A 14,870-nucleotide genomic window follows, 5' to 3' on the forward strand; every position below is an offset into this window, starting at 1 on the left:
TCTGAAACTCCGCCGTCAGCCGCTCCAGCTGGACCTGCGGGCGGGAAGAAGGGGGCGGAGGGGCAGGAAAGGAGGCAGCAGCGCGATGGTGGGGCGGGGTGCCGTGCACACAGCGGGGAAGTACGGCAGTGCCACACACACGCAACCCTGACCAGCCCGTGAACCGCCCCTGCAGGCCATGCCCTCACGCGCGCTCGGCTGGCCACCCGCCACTCCAACAGAACAAAACAACACACAACGCTACCACGGGAAGATGGTCTAACCGTCTCGTATGCTTGGCACTGGGAAGGACGAGCACACAAGTCCGCCTGCTTCACCCCTGGCACAATTTGCCGCTCCGGCCCCAGCCAAAACACGTTGCCGCCGCCACTGACACCACCGCCGCCGCCGCCGCACCCCCACCTGCTCAATGTAGGAGCGCGGGATGTAGCTTCCCTCCAGCCCCAGCTCCCGGCCCAGAGCCGCCACCCGCTCCCGGTCACGACCCAGCAGTTGCACGAACCGCCCCAGGCCCCCCACATCGTCCAGCTTCACTGTCAGCTCCTCAGCCACCGCAGCCGGGCCGCGCACAGGCGCGGCGGCAGCCGCCGCCGGCGAAGCCGGCGGCGGCGGCGGCGGAGCCGCGGCCTGCGCCTCTGCCGCGGCGCCGCCGGCTTCGCCTGCTGCGGCGGCGGCTGCCGCTCCGGGTGCTGCGGCTGCGGCAGCGGCAGGCTGCCCCAGGGCCAGGATGGTGGACGTCCTCTTCATGATGGTGCCGATCTCGTAGCCCAGAGCCATGAGGGCCGCCCAGGATGCGCACGCCCACCTGCAGAAAAGAGGAGGGGAGCAGGGAAGTGGGGGATGGAGCAGGGGAGTGGAGCAGGGGAGTGGAATAGAAGCGGAAGGGAGCGAGTGGTGTGAGGCGAATGGGGACAGGTGTGGGTAAGTGCAGTCATGTCGCCGGCAGCAGGTCTGGTACTGGACCACTGGTACAGAAGGAGCAGGAAGGCATGACAGGGGCATGCCTGGGACTCGCTACAATCCCACGCTGCCATCCCCAACCAACAACCTCCCATACCCTCCACCCCTCGGCCTGCCTCACCTCGAAGCTGATGCGCGGGCTGATGATGAAGGGGCCCTCGCTCACCCACTCCTCGAACATGAGGCTGCGTGGCGGGCGAGAGGGCGCGGCGTGTGGGTGAAGTTGGAGGTGGGTGAAAGGGCGCGGCGTGTGGGTGAAGTTGGAGGTGGGTGAAAGGGCGCGGCGTGTGGGTGAAGTTGGAGGTGGGTGAAAGGGCGCGGCGTGTGGGTGAAGTTGGAGGTGGGTGAAAGGGCGCGGCGTGTGGGTGAAGTTGGAGGTGGGTGAAAGGGCGCGGCGTGTGGGTGGAGTTGGAGACGAGGAGCGTGGGCGATTGTAAGCGATTGGACTGAATGTCAGGTGTCAGGCCACGACGGGTCATCCACATTCCAGCCCTGACCCTGTTCTGTTCGCCACCCCAACCGGCAACGCGGTCCTTAACCCGTGTACCCGCAGCAATCCACACAACCTTCACCAACCCACACAACCTGCACCAACCCACACAACCTGCACCAACCCACACCACCTACAACAACCCACACGTCCTGCACACCCCCTCCTCCCAGCAAACCCCACACCCGCCGCATACCTCCACATCCCACCCCACCCACCCCACCCCGCACACACACACACACACATACACACACACACACACACACACACACACACACATACACACACACACACACACACACACACACACACACACACACACACACACACACACACACACACACACACACACATGTCCGCCCGCACCTACCTGTACCGCCCGTCCCTGTTCCTCATCCTCAGCCAGGACTGGCAGGTCTCGGGGTCCTCGTTGGGCGGCAGCAGGTAGATGTCGTAGATGTCCACCTCGCGCCGCTGCGTCACCGTGCCGTGGGACTGAGGAGGGAAGGGAGGGAAGAGGAGGGGAGGAGGGAGCGAGGAGGGATGAGGAGAGGAGGGAGAGGGGAGGAAGGAGAGGGGAGGAGGGAGAGCGGATATAGGATGTGAGAGAGGCGGGTCAGCAGGGCGAAGGCAAGGTGGGGAGAGAGAGGGAGGGAGAGCGAGCTCCAGGCAAGATCAGGTAGGGGACGGCGGCGATGCATAGGCGCAGGGGCGCAGGAGTGCGGGCGATTGGGGTGGGGTGGCCAGGTACTGCGCACTTGGCTCCGCACCCCCACCAACACCACCCCCACCACCACCACCACCACCAGCACCACCACCCCCTACTGACACAACTCATATTCTCGCTGGTGCGTATGGCTCACCTCCAGCACTTTGATGACGGTGTCAATGTCAGGCACCTTTTTGGACTTGAGGATGTAGGTGGCGTTCATGAAGCCCGAGAAGGGGTTGAAGCTGCGGCGGTGTGTGTCGGGGTGCGTACATGAAGACATGCACATGGGGAAGAGCAAGATTGGCCCGCACAGGCTGGCCAGGTCACACTTGGACGCCGAAGTCAGGACACACAGCCCCAACGCCTATATAGCTACGCAATTAGTTCTTCCGGCAAGTCGACACATACAGTGAGCTAGCCTGCAGAAATGTGAGCAACATGGGGATGCTTGGAATGGGAGCGACATGGGAACGCGTGGAAAGGAAGTCATACGTCGGAACAATTCACGTCACCCGCTCGTTGCACACGGCATTTCCACAACACTGCCCTGTCCCTCCACTCGCCCCATTATCCACTTCGCTGCCCACTGCCCGCTCCATTGCTCGGCGCCACTGGCCCTGCCCCACCTGTTGACAATGCGCAGGTGTGCGGTCTGTAGGTCGGGCTCGATGAAGGCCTTGTACATGGGGTACACCGTGTCGGTGATCTGGAGGGAGGGGCGGGGAGGTGGCGGAGCTGCAACTTCCAGCCGCAACTAGACCGGACAGGCAGTGGGGTGGGTGCCGGAACACGATGGGCATCGAGTCCCGGACGACCGTCGCCGTGTGACACCCTCATAGTCACTGGCTGCCCGCAGCCCTCGCCCCACACCCCCACGCCAGCCCCGCCGCTCCAGCCCCTGCCGCCCGCCACGCACCTGCTGGACGATTTCCTCCGGGCCCTGGCCGCTGCGGCTGATGTCCCGCATGACGCGCTTCACCAGGTCAAAGTGCACGCCGCCGGTGATGGACACACGCAGGTCCTGCGTGCGTGTGTCGGCGCGGGCAGGCGCAAACATGTGTGTGTGTGAGTACGAACGGGCGTGTGCAGGCGAGGGTGGGTGGGAGGGGGAGTCGCTGGGGGCGGGGTTACGCAAGCGACTTACGATGCCTACCAATGTCACCGCCACAACTCCGGGGAATCCCAGCACCCTGCCTTCCTTCCCCTCCTTCACCCCACCCAACCCAACCCAACCCAACCCTCCGCATCCAGGACTCTCGTCCTCCATATTGCCCCCGCCCCCACAACCCACAACCCCACCCCACACACACACGCGCCCCCTTCCCCACCATGAGCGGCCTCAGGCGCTCGCTGAGTGCGTATATGCCCTCCACCAGCACCACACGCGCCTCCGGCACCGGCTGGGCCCGGTAGCCCACACGGCGGCTGGTGCGGAAGTCGTATATGGGGATCTGCGTTGGGGTGGAGCAGAAGGTGTGGTGGTGTGTGGGGCGTGTGGTGATGTGGTGGTGGTGGTGGTGTTTTGCGTGAGCGGGGGAGCGCAGGGAGCGCGGCGCTTGCAGGCAGCGTCAAGACGGGTGTGCGCTTTCCTTGCTAATGGTACTCAAGTTCCGCCACCTTTGACTTAAGTTCAGTGCTCGCCGCCGTCGGCCCTTTAGCCAGGGGCCCGGTCACGTTGGGGTTGGAGTGCATTCCTACCCACGATCCCTACCCCTAAGACAGCGAAACACGCACACGCATGTGTGTGTCGTTTCCTCCAACCCACCTGCACCTCCTTGCCGTCCCGCAGGTCCGTCAGGTTGCGGAGCAGTGTGTCGTAGTCGGTCAGGCGGGGGTCTGGCAGGCGTGGGAAGGGGTTGGAGAGGGGATGGACAGGGGTTGGGAGGTATGGACAGGGGTTGGGAGGGATGGGCGGCGCGGCAGCAGAGGCATGGAATGGAACCAGGCAGGATGGTGGGACGGGACGAAAGCGACATCCTCCTGCTGGGCCTTCACAAGATTGCATTGATTGCATCCAACAAGCTTGTGGCGCCGTACACGCCACGCCACGCCACGCTACGCCACGCCACCCCATGCCACGTCACCGCATGGAGCACCCACCATCAAAGTTGTCATCGATGACCTTGGTGCCGTCGTTGTACATGTCTGCACACCAGGGGAAACACGAAGCCCCTGGGCCAAGGTCTCCCTGCACCAGTTGCGCCTCCATGCCCTGCTGCCCTCGCCCCACACTACCGTACCTTGAAAAGGGCCCAGCCATTCGCTCCCCTGCCTCCTCAGCATGACCTTGCGCCCTCAGCATGACCCTTCAACTCAACCCGACGCTTTCCTACCCGCTCCCACCCGGCCTCACCCATGCTGATAATCGCCACTCCCGGCATGAGGCCCTTTATCTTCTCACTGAACGCCGTCTTTCCGGAGCCGGACGGGCCCGCCACACCCACCTGCGTGCGCGTACATACATGTGGGTGGGTGAGGGTGTGCAGACGGCACTGGTGCAGGCGAGTGCCGGGGTTTGCGACACGACGCTAGGGGCCGCACGACATCGGCAGTAGCCATGAAAGCCTGCCGGCCCACAGGACTCAACACCATTCCGCCTTTCCATCGTCATCATCTGCAACCCACAGCACGCCGCCTTCCGCCTCCACCCGCACCAGCATCATCCTGCCTTTCGCTCCTGCCCCAAGCCCCCGAGCCCCCCGCCCCCCGCGCCCTCCCGCCACCCACCACCACCGTGCCGGTGTTGTTGGCTTTCAGCATCTGCAGCGCCCTCACAAAGACGTAGAAGCCCTGGGGGAGGAGGCACACAGACGAACATGGGTTGACGTGAAGTGCGGGAGCAAGAAGGCGGGGCGTGGTGTTTGGTCGGGTTGCGTCACACGCACGCAGCGTGCGGCGCGCCGCCGCGCACACCCAGAACCAGCACTACTCGTCCGGCTTAAAACCGCCACCCAACATGACTGCGACCGACCCCACGGGGGCCCTCACGCTCCCGGTCTCCAGCCTCAGGCGGCACAGTGGGCGGCTTGGCTACCCAGCGACCCAAACGCCGCAAATGGTGACGGCGCAACTCCAGCCAGCCGGCCAGCCCGCCCAGGGTCGGCCCGGGCCGTGGGCGCGCCATGACCGCCATCCCGACAGGCCGGCACACATGAACGCATGCGTCAAGACTCAAGGCACACCTTGTCAAAGGACAGGGTCTCCTCAATCGCCTTGATGCTGTAGCGCGTGCGGCCATCCGCGAGTCTGACCTTGGCCAGCTGTAGCTGCTCTTTCAGGAGGCCCTGTGCATGGAAGAGAACCAGACCGATGGAATCATCGAGATACAGGTCATGATGCACAAGATGAAGGGGGGGCTGCGGGGGTTAGGCAAGCAGGCGCAAGCAGGTGCAGGCGCCTAAGGACCAAGTCGAGGTGCGCACTGAGCGAGGCTCCCCCAGTAGACCGGCAGCCTTGATAAGCGACTTCGGTACGCCCTTGCAACGCGACAGCCACATCAAGCGTCTGCCAACCACGGCGAGGACCGCAGCGGGGCCTTGAGCATGCACGACATGTTTGCGCATGGCGCAGCAGGGTTTTTCATGGGCCTGGGCGTCCGTCAGGCCCACCACTGCCACAGTCACCCACCACTGCCACAGTCACCCACCACTGCCACAGTCACCCACCACTGAGCGTCCGTCAGGCCCACCACTGAGCGTCCGTCACCCACCACTGAGCGTCCGTCACCCACCACTGATTGCATCAGGTCCTTGCACTTTCTGGTATGGTAAAAGCTTTTTCCACCATCCACCACGCTGCGATTCCGCACCTTTCCTTTGTGTGATTCACTTCCCTTGCGCGCCGTGGGGCTCTTCGGCGCTGATTGATCCATTCTCCTAGTTCAGATGCTAGAAGTTTAGCGCCTGAGAGTCGCGCCCGAAACGGTGGCGGTGGGTTCGCAAAGATCAGCGAGCGTGCCCCTATTTGCGAAGTATTGTCAAAGATATCGCCTACATCCAGCGATGGTGCATAGAAACGGACGATGTGCCGCAGCCGTGTGTTGGCCCTTTGCTGTGTCAGCAAGCGGGACCAGTCGGAACGTTAAAGTGTCGTCGCTTGTGGTCTCAGCAATCTAACCAGCACCGTTAGAAGCAGCTTTGTTGCCTAGGGTCGCCCAAGCATCAAGGTACGATTCCGCGGGGCAAAAACACACCACAAGCTCAGTAACTGTCGGGGCACCCCGCTTACCCCTCCGGCTCCGTTCCTTGAGCCACGCGCAGTCGTGATGGAACATGGCAAGGGGCAGGAAAGCGTAGTCCCGATGTGTGTGGCTCCCACCCGTGCCCACATAAATGCGTAGCAAGAAGGGACAAGGCATTGGTGCGTCGTTCGCGCGCTGTTACTGTACCGACGGTAGCTGAGCCACGCGCAGTGTTGCTGTGGCGGCCTGGCACAAACGCAACTTGCAACTGTTACAGGTACACAGGACTACTAGACACCCGTGTTCTCCACTACTCATCTTCCTTTTTGCACCGGCCTCAACTCATTACTCCACATCTGCCGAAACGCATGCCTTCCCCCTCGCGTCCATCCTCATTCGGCCTTATGTCACTGTCACACAGGTGCACCTGACCCTGTGCGCATCCGCAGTACGCGCGCCGAACCCACCTACAGCCTATCTGAGAGGCTCACGGTCGGCCGCTCCATCAGTTCACCACCATCCGTTGATAACGCTGTCTACCTTCAATACAGCGGCTGCAGTAATCCCGAAGAATAGGTGGCCGCAAAAGCTAGCAGCCTAGGCAACACTAATAGCCTACGACCTGCTTGCTTTGCAATCCGTGCGATCCCGCATCGCTTGTGACCACGTGGATCCATCCAAGCCCCACCACAGCACCGCACAACACTTTTGGCGTCAGTACCGTCTGCAACATCCCGCCCGCTGGAACTCGCTACCTCTCTGTTAGCTACAGAATATCATACATAACAACCTATACCTTCAGTACTGTCTGTCAGTCAAGGGCCTAATGGAAAACTACCGTACATGCGTCGGGTGCCGCCGTGCTGCACACCCGCACCCGACACGCGACACGTGACACGCATATGTAGAGTTTGCAGCGTTCCGTTGTGAAAGAGGATCTCCGATTCGTCGACCGCATATGAGCGCCGAACAAGAGCCATAGTACAGTCACCGCGCACGGCATATGTCCACAGCACCACCCACCACCGCCATTGGCATGCTATCCCGCGCCGTGCCTGAATTGCTGGCGGCGAGGCAAACTTGGCAGCCAACCTCCATGGCGGCGGCGCCAGCAGCACCAAACGTCTCTCAGCGCCCCTGCGTGCCTTAGCAGCACTGCACGGGGATGACGGACGGTGCCTCCGCCGCCGCCTGCTTGCCGCCCAGGCCCTTGCTAGCAAACACCAGCTCGCGGCAGCAGCTGGTGAGGCTGCGGCTCAGAGCCGCCACCACCTCCTCCGACATCGCCAGCGGTGGCGGCGCCGAAGGCGCCGCGGCAGCCGCCGCCGGCGCCGCCATCCCGGAGCCGTCAATCTCCGAGCTGCGCTCTGCGGCAGCGGCGGCGAAGGCCTCCTTCACCAGCGCCAGCAGCCGGTCGGACAGGGCCTGGGGGTCCAGGCTGGCCAGGTTGGACACACGCAGCTGTGAGCGCTGCGCCTCCAGCGCCTGCGCCTGCTCCGCCAGCTGCCGCTCCTGCGAAGCGCATTTGTCCTGCGAGGGAGGAGCAGTGGAGTGGTGCAAACGTGTAATGCAAATGCAAGGCGCGAGTGGGCAGGGGATGCAGCGAGGCCGGACGACGCAGTAAGCCAGCGAGCCCCAACGAATATCGCTAACATGCTTGTGGATCGTACAGCGCTTTCTCGCATGGCGTAGCCCCTCCCTACCTGCGCGCCCTTTAGCAGTACCGCCGCCTGCCGCAGCTGCGCCTGCGCCGCCGCCAGCCCCGCGTCCTTGGCAGCAAGGTCCGCGCCTAGCTGAGCCACCTTTAGGGATGAGAAGGAGTCGGCAGGCATAGGCTTCTCGAATTGGACTGCCGCATCAGGACATGGCATGCTGGACACATGTACGTGCTGTAAGACAACCGCACCAGACCGCACGATGTCCCGACTGCTTGAGCGGTCAAGTGTCGCGCAGCGAACCCACCGTGCCGCGCAGTGAGTCGCACTGCGACTCCAGGAAGCTGACCCGCTCCAGCTGCATCTGCAAGGCGTCCACGTTGTGCTGAAGCGCCTGGACCTTCTCCTTCTTGCGCTGCCTGCAAGGTGGCGGGAAGGGGACGGGAGGGTCAGCACTACGATGCGCTGTACGGTGTAAGGCTCTGCTTTGGCGTGTACGAGGAACAAGGTGTGGCGGGCGTAAGATCTGGCGGGCGCTATGGATCATGCATGGATCAAGCCATAAGGTGATTCACGGAGTAAGCGGGCAAAGCACATGGCGTGGCAGCTGGTGATGATGACGCCACGGCGTTGCGACATCTCCCAGTGAAATGTTGCCACCCTCCACGACGCGCACCTGTATCGCTGCTGTGCTAGGCGATTCAGCACCTGCTGCCTCTCGGTGCGTATCCGCCGACGGCGCTTGCCGCCGCCCTTGCAGGACGTTGCGCCGCCCTCCGCGTCGTCCTCCGACATAAGCCCGCCATCGGCGGAGAGCCCGGCCTCGGACATCGGCCCCGCCTCCGACTGTGGCAGGAAGCCTGCGCCGCTTGTCGAAGGCAGCTCCTCTGGCCTGCAATTAAACAACAAAAATGTATGACCAACCCGTGGAGCATTATGAGGCCTGGCGTTCCGCCTCTTGGCCTTCCCGCCCTTGTCCCATGTTTTCCCGCAAGAACTCACTTGAGCTCTGCCGGCAGCTCAGGTGCTGCCGCCGCATAAGGAGCCTCCATAGACCCCGTAATGGCAGCGAGCTCGCCTGCGCAACAAAGAAGAAGTTAGGGCTTTGAACCTTTGGCTAGGAAACGCGCTGTCGTGTCAGGGCTCGTCGCCACACCTACCTAAAAATGAAGGTGCCTCCAGCGTCTGCTCCAGCGAGCCTCCACCGATGAAACTGCCATTTAGGTAGGCTGCTAGGGAGTCGGCGTCGCCCAGACTCTCTGCGAGTCCAAGCTCCATTGCTGCCAAGATTGCTGGTCTTTACTAACGAATAATAAACGCAGTAAGAGTAGCAAAACTAGGAACACTGCTGCAGGGCCTTGCGGAAGCTGGCGCAACGTAGTGCAACCAGTTATCTGTGAGCCTATCTATCAGTGCACGGCTGTAATTGCCACAGTTATGCGTGCAACTTGCGAAGGCAAGCAAGGCGGGGCCGTTAAGGAGGCGGCGAGAGCGGGTTTGCCTCACGTTATGCCTGCCCAAGCTATTAAGTTTCGCGTCTTTGGACCCTCTGGCCTTGTGCAAATGGTTGTTATGGTAGCAATGTGATGTGTTGTGCCATCCAGCGTGTAACATTTCGGGCCTGCCAGCCCTGCATTGAGACTGCGCCCCATCGCGCTGGCGAAGGAGAGTTCCCGAAGGCCCACCTCTGAAAACGATCGGCGGCATTGTTCTCACTCTCACATATACTTGACCGAGGGCTCATAACGCCATAAATTCGAACAACTTCCCTTTCCCGCGATCTGTTACATTTGGGGTGATACGCCGTGCCTGCGCATCCACAGTGCACGACTTGACAGCATTGGTTAGCATTACTGCAAGCAATGTTGAATCTTTAGCCTGGCCAGGCCTGGATCGTTAGCGTTCCGGTCCGTCACAGCGACATGTCCTGGCTCAGCAGCTTTCGGCGCCTGCGCCGCAAGGCCAGCAAGGAGCTTGCTGAATTCCGCCTTTTCCTCATCGACTTCTTGCTCTTCTCGTTCACGTACTTGCAAAAGTTCTGCTATGATTCAACGCTGCCTGTGACGAAAAGGCTGTTTAGCAGGTAAGGGGGCTGGCACAGTTGCGCGCGGGTTTCGTACGCACGCCACGCTTTGTCGCCTCGAGCGCGCGTCCACCTTGTGCGGGGCGTGCATCTGAGGAGGCTGTGCGCATTCGGTATGGCAAGCGATCCGTTTAGGTTGTTGCTACTGCTGAGCGCGCTGCTACTGAGGCTGCCATTGCTATTTGCCGCTGACAAGTGACTAAACCACCACTGGCCCTAATTACTGTCAACACACATCCACGTCGCTTTAGGAAGCCGCGACCCCCCAAGGTGCAGGTCAAGGACGTGCGCTGCAAGCGGGTGAGACGCCAGCGCGATCCATGTGACATGCGGCGGCTAAGCCATAGCTTGATGCATCATGGGTCTCAGTGTGAAGGCAAGCCGCCATCGCGCATTCAGCTCTCTCGGCACGCTTCTGCGCCTGCTGCTGCAAAGCGTGGTGGCGTCTGGAGGTGTGGTCCTCGCCTCATGGCCATCGCCATTCTTACCTGCGCCAACTCGCTCCGGCCCCGCAACACGCAAACACAGATCCGGCTACAGATAGACTCCACCTACGCCTCGCCCTTCAACGTGGAGGACTTCGAAGTGGAGTGGCGGCCCGCGGAAGCGACAGACCCGCCCACGGAATGGACTAGCGTGGGGTGAGTCATCTGCCAAGGAAGCAATGCAGTGTGACGCGTAGATGTATTCTGGATTCTGCCAATGGCTTGTCACCGCCACCGTCTGGCCATCAAGGCATGCCTGACCAGTGTCAACCCCATCGCCCCCATGCACGCAGCCGGAGCGACCTGACGGCTCGCACTGTGGCGCGGCTTAAGCAGGACACGCCCTACGAGTTCCGGGTGCGGGCCTGGAATGAGCTGGGGTGCAGCGGGTAAGTGGCGTGGAGTGGAGTGGAACGTGCGGAGTGGAGCGGAATGTGTGGAGTGGGTGCTATCGGAGGTTAGAAAGGCGGGGGGTGGAGCGGGTTGTTGGGGCCAGCGATGCGCACAAGACGGGGGGAAGTTGGGGCACGGGCGCGGGAGGACCTGATCTGACCGAGGCTGGTGAAGTGTGCACTCGACGCCTACAGCCCTACACACGCCGCAGCAGTCTGAAGCAGCTGCCTAACTTGTGACCGGGTCTAAATTATTGCTCTGTTGGGCCATAACTTGGATCCTGTGCAACCCGGCGTAACTCGGAATGCTACCCGTCGCCTGTGGCCGCAGCTGGACCGCGCCCGTGCCCAGCCGGACCAAGATCGACCCCACCATCCACGACGGCGGCGGCTATGGTCCGGGCGGACCAGACAAGTCGTACTCGTGGAGCCAGACCGCAACCGAGGTGTGCGTCAGCTTCAAGGTAGGTGTGGTGTGGCGGTGGCAGCAGGAAGCAGGGATGGGGGCGGGTCAGCGGGTTGCGAACTGGTTGCTGTCATGGCAAGGGTTCTGTTCGGCCCGCATGCTGCGTGTCGGCTGGGCGTCTGACCCTGCACGCGCACGCATACACGCTCGCAGCTGCCGCCGTCTCTTGCGCACGGTGTCGACCCTTCCCCCTTGTGCTTTCCCCATTGTGCTTTATTTGCATGCACACGCAGCTGCCGCCCGGCGCCTCCAAACGCGACATCGCGCTGTCTCTCAAGCCCGACCGCCTGGGCGTGTCGTACAAGGGCGAGGCGCTGCTGGAGGGGGAGCTGTACGGCAGTGTACGGAGCTGGGAGAACGGCAGCTTCTGGGAGCTGACTAAGGAGAAGGACCACATGGTGGGCAGCTGAGGGGGGTTTGCAGATACCAGCTCAAACTAAACCAAACCAAGTGCAAAAGTAGCGAGGAAGAGAGGATTGGGTGGAGGCCTGGAGGGTGGCACGCCAGTGCTCTTGGCAGCGGACCCCACCTCGCTCCCCACTGGGGACCTATTCGTTGGGCTCGGGTGGGACCCCCCCCCCCTCGTCCCTGCCCTTCCGTCAAGGTGCAAAGCCCTCACCCATACCCGACCTCACACACCCCGCCTACTCCCCACACACAATACATGTCACACGCGCACACGTGCAGTTGCTGGCTGTGACGCTGGAGAAGCAGGTCAAGTCGCTTGCGCCCAAGTTCGACTTCTGGCGCTCGCTGGTGACGGGGCACCCCGAGATCGACACGCACCAGATCGTGTCGGAGGCCAATCAGCAGTCGGCGCGAATGCTGGATCCAGGACAGCTGGATCCGGTGCAGCTGCAGAACATGGGCCTGGGGCATCTCAGCGGCATGGGCGGCGGTGGCGGCCGGCCCAGCTGGGATTGAGGGGGTTAACTCTAAACCTAATCCGTAAGAGAACAGTCGCGCTGCATGGAGGAATTGCCGCCGCATACGCGAACTCCTTGACGTCACTATTGAGGGGGCTGTCCTGCCGGGGACTGCCGGGGTCTGCCGGGTGGAGTTCTGGAGGGTGGCGGCGTGTTGCGTGCAGTCGATGTGATGCCCGGAGTGCGGGGTGGGAGCTGGGTGAGGGTGCGGAGAGCACCGCGGATTGCTGCAGGGGCTGCGCTGGACGCGGAGCGGCTGCGGGGCGCCGCTGTGGTGCGTGCGTGTGATGTGTGCAGGGCGCCGCTGTGGCGCGCTATGGTGCGTGCGCTGTGCTGAGTGCGGTGGCGGGGAGGGGGCCGAGGGTGGTCCGGCTCTTGATTGGCTGAGGGTGTGGTAGGTCGTGAGGCGGCGCTGCGTGGGGAGGCCTGGCGGCCGAGATGGCAGACCAACGAACGTCCCAGAGTCCAATGTGAGAGAGCGAAAGCTTGGCGAGTGAGGCAGACAATTACGGTAATTGCGGACTCTATGGTGGCGACTGGTGGTGACGGGTGTGCGCACACACACATGGTGCTGCACTGTGTCTTCTAGTTTAGCCCGACACTGTTCACGACGGTCTTGCTTCGCGGTAGCGTCGTAGCGCTTTGCTAGCGGGCGGCTGGCGTTGTGTACAAGGATGCGCGCAACGCGACATGACGAGAGCGGTCGATGAGAGCGGTCAGTTGCTGATGCTGGGCGGTAGCTAGTGTTGCTCCCTTGCTGGCCTGCAGCCCCGTACATGCGGGCGCATCTGGGGTTACGCCCTGCAGCCCAGAAGAGTGCAACACCTGCTGCGTCCGTGTGTGGGGGGTAGGGGCGGCGCAGGCAATGCGGCGCGTGCCGCGTGGGGCATGGCTAGAATGCTGGCGGTGGCGGCGTCCTGCGGCGTGCAGGCAGGACTGGCAGGTGTGTGTGGTGGCGGGCGGTGTGGCGCGACGGTGACCTTGTGACTAACGCGCGCCGTCACTTGGCTGTCGCGGTGGCCGTGGCACCGGTCGCGATTGCGATTGCGGCCCTGATGCTGGCATCCCAGAACGGGGGAGTTGTAAGTATCATCGCAGGCTAATCAACCCAAGCCAAACTCGCAGAGAGGGGGGGCAGAGGTGGGGATTCCGGCATAAGAGCATAATGCACATAAGCTGCGTCCGCCTGCGTCCTTACGGCATGCGTGAGGTTGCCTAGGCGTGAGGTTGCCTTGCCCACCTGCCACCTGTCAACTACGGCACCGGCAAGTGCCACAAGACCCCCTTCGGTTTTCGCTACATCACCGCCTCTCCCGCCATCCCCACCACCGATGCCGCCGTCGTCCTCACCGGCTTCCTCCGTACGCTGGACGCCACCCTGCCGAAACTGTACGCAGCCCTCTTTCCGCGCCTGCCCCTGCGGCCGTGGCACGTCAACGGCCCCTTCGTCTCCGCTAGCCTGCTGCGCCACGCGTCCCTCGCCCCCAGGCCGATCAACCCTCTCCCCGGCGCCGGCACCACCACCTTCACGCCCACACCCCCCGCCGCCACCACCCCCGCACCGACTACCCCCGCCCCGGACTTCCCTTGTGCTGTCTGCGGCCGCACCAATGGTCACGGCCTCATCCTGTGTGATCACCCCGGCGCTCGCACCGACGGCCGTGCCACATGCCTCGTCGGCGCCCACGGCGCATGCTTACGGCCCGCAATCAGCACACGCGCCGCCCACCGCATGGGCACCTGGCACTGCCCCCTGCACGCGCCGCAGCCTGTTGAGGACCCCGCGACATCCTGCCCCTACACTGGCACCCTCACCTTCGGCCGCACGATCCGGTACCCGCCCCCTGCCCCTGGGCCACCCATCGCCACCGTCACCTACACCGCCTCGACTGCCGCGCCATGTCAGCTGCCCGGCCCTATCTCCGCGCCGGCCGTGTGCACATATGACGTGGAACGGCTCTTCACCAACCTGCCTATTCCTACCTGCATCGAGCATTTGGTCAACCTCTTCTCCCTCGTCCTCTCCACCCTGCATGATGGAGCCGCCGGCCTCCAGTTCTACCCGTACAACCGTGCAGCCGAAGCCCAGTGGCCTACCGAAGCCGCATGGCTTGCCTGCGCCAGCCCCAAATCCACCTCCGCCGCCCGCCGCGGGCGCCCCCCGCCTGCTCCCCATCCGCATCGAGGTCTCGACGCTCACGGCCGATACTATATGTGGACGCCCGGCGTCCTCCGCACGGTGCTGCGCGCCCTGCTTGCGCATGCCTACACCTCCTACCGCGGCCAGCCCTACCTGCAAATTCGCGGCGTCGCCATGGGCGCCAACTTCGCTTCGTACGTTGCCAACCTGGTCCTTGCCTATGATGAGTTGCGCTGGCAGCACGCACTCTACACCCGCGTCTTCATGCCCTCCGCCAGCTCCTTGTGCGCGGAAGCTTCCCTCGCCCTTGATGTGCTACTGGCGTTCCAAGACACCCAGCGGTACACCGACGACCTCCTCGGCTGCTGCAACCCCTTCCTT

General features: G+C 63.1%; 3 protein-coding genes across 3 annotated transcripts in view; 1 reads left to right on the forward strand and 2 right to left on the reverse strand.

Moving 5' to 3' along the window:
* Positions 1-6,327, reverse strand: part of CHLRE_13g590300v5 (uncharacterized protein) — an 8,486-nt gene extending 2,159 nt beyond the window's left edge. The window contains exons 1-15 of the mRNA XM_043069747.1: positions 5,971-6,327; positions 5,345-5,446; positions 4,890-4,952; positions 4,516-4,606; positions 4,263-4,307; positions 3,928-3,998; positions 3,491-3,613; positions 3,079-3,183; positions 2,789-2,868; positions 2,314-2,404; positions 1,821-1,945; positions 1,082-1,145; positions 775-805; positions 403-695; positions 14-34 (exon numbers count right to left, since the gene is read on the reverse strand). Of these exons, the coding sequence (XP_042917722.1) occupies positions 14-34; positions 403-695; positions 775-805; positions 1,082-1,145; positions 1,821-1,945; positions 2,314-2,404; positions 2,789-2,868; positions 3,079-3,183; positions 3,491-3,613; positions 3,928-3,998; positions 4,263-4,307; positions 4,516-4,606; positions 4,890-4,952; positions 5,345-5,446; positions 5,971-6,033 (1,368 nt within the window). The 5' untranslated portion in view covers positions 6,034-6,327. The remainder of the gene's footprint in view (positions 1-13; positions 35-402; positions 696-774; positions 806-1,081; positions 1,146-1,820; positions 1,946-2,313; positions 2,405-2,788; positions 2,869-3,078; positions 3,184-3,490; positions 3,614-3,927; positions 3,999-4,262; positions 4,308-4,515; positions 4,607-4,889; positions 4,953-5,344; positions 5,447-5,970) is intronic.
* A 274-nt stretch (positions 6,328-6,601) lies between these two features.
* Positions 6,602-9,567, reverse strand: CHLRE_13g590350v5 (uncharacterized protein). Its single transcript, XM_001693015.3, has 6 exons — positions 9,158-9,567; positions 9,000-9,075; positions 8,674-8,889; positions 8,305-8,416; positions 8,046-8,144; positions 6,602-7,872 (listed from the first exon to the last, which is right to left on the reverse strand). Exons 1-6 carry the CDS (start codon positions 9,273-9,275, stop codon positions 7,489-7,491), a joined length of 1,005 nt encoding a protein of 334 aa, XP_001693067.1. The 5' UTR covers positions 9,276-9,567; the 3' UTR covers positions 6,602-7,488.
* A 147-nt stretch (positions 9,568-9,714) lies between these two features.
* Positions 9,715-13,448, forward strand: CHLRE_13g590400v5 (uncharacterized protein). Its single transcript, XM_001692889.3, has 7 exons — positions 9,715-10,080; positions 10,332-10,380; positions 10,609-10,721; positions 10,859-10,954; positions 11,289-11,421; positions 11,657-11,821; positions 12,111-13,448. The coding sequence occupies exons 1-7, from the start codon at positions 9,920-9,922 to the stop codon at positions 12,345-12,347; spliced, it is 954 nt and encodes a 317-aa protein (XP_001692941.1). The 5' UTR covers positions 9,715-9,919; the 3' UTR covers positions 12,348-13,448.
* Positions 13,449-14,870: the final 1,422 nt, after the last annotated feature.

Source organism: Chlamydomonas reinhardtii, chromosome 13 (genome assembly GCF_000002595.2).
Source record: "Chlamydomonas reinhardtii strain CC-503 cw92 mt+ chromosome 13, whole genome shotgun sequence".
NCBI lineage: Eukaryota > Viridiplantae > Chlorophyta > Chlorophyceae > Chlamydomonadales > Chlamydomonadaceae > Chlamydomonas > Chlamydomonas reinhardtii.

Coding starts and splice junctions, on each gene's coding strand:
- CHLRE_13g590350v5 (XM_001693015.3), bottom strand. CDS start 9,275: ATGGAGCTTGGACTCGCAGAGAGTCTGGGCGACGCCGACTCCCTAGCA. Junction 8,890..8,999: donor GAGCTGCCGGCAGAGCTCAA/GTGAGTTCTTGC, acceptor GTTTAATTGCAG/GCCAGAGGAGCTGCCTTCGA. Junction 7,873..8,045: donor TACTGCTAAAGGGCGCGCAG/GTAGGGAGGGGC, acceptor CCTCCCTCGCAG/GACAAATGCGCTTCGCAGGA.
- CHLRE_13g590400v5 (XM_001692889.3), top strand. CDS start 9,920: ATGTCCTGGCTCAGCAGCTTTCGGCGCCTGCGCCGCAAGGCCAGCAAG. Junction 10,722..10,858: donor ACGGAATGGACTAGCGTGGG/GTGAGTCATCTG, acceptor CCATGCACGCAG/CCGGAGCGACCTGACGGCTC. Junction 11,822..12,110: donor CTAAGGAGAAGGACCACATG/GTGGGCAGCTGA, acceptor GCACACGTGCAG/TTGCTGGCTGTGACGCTGGA.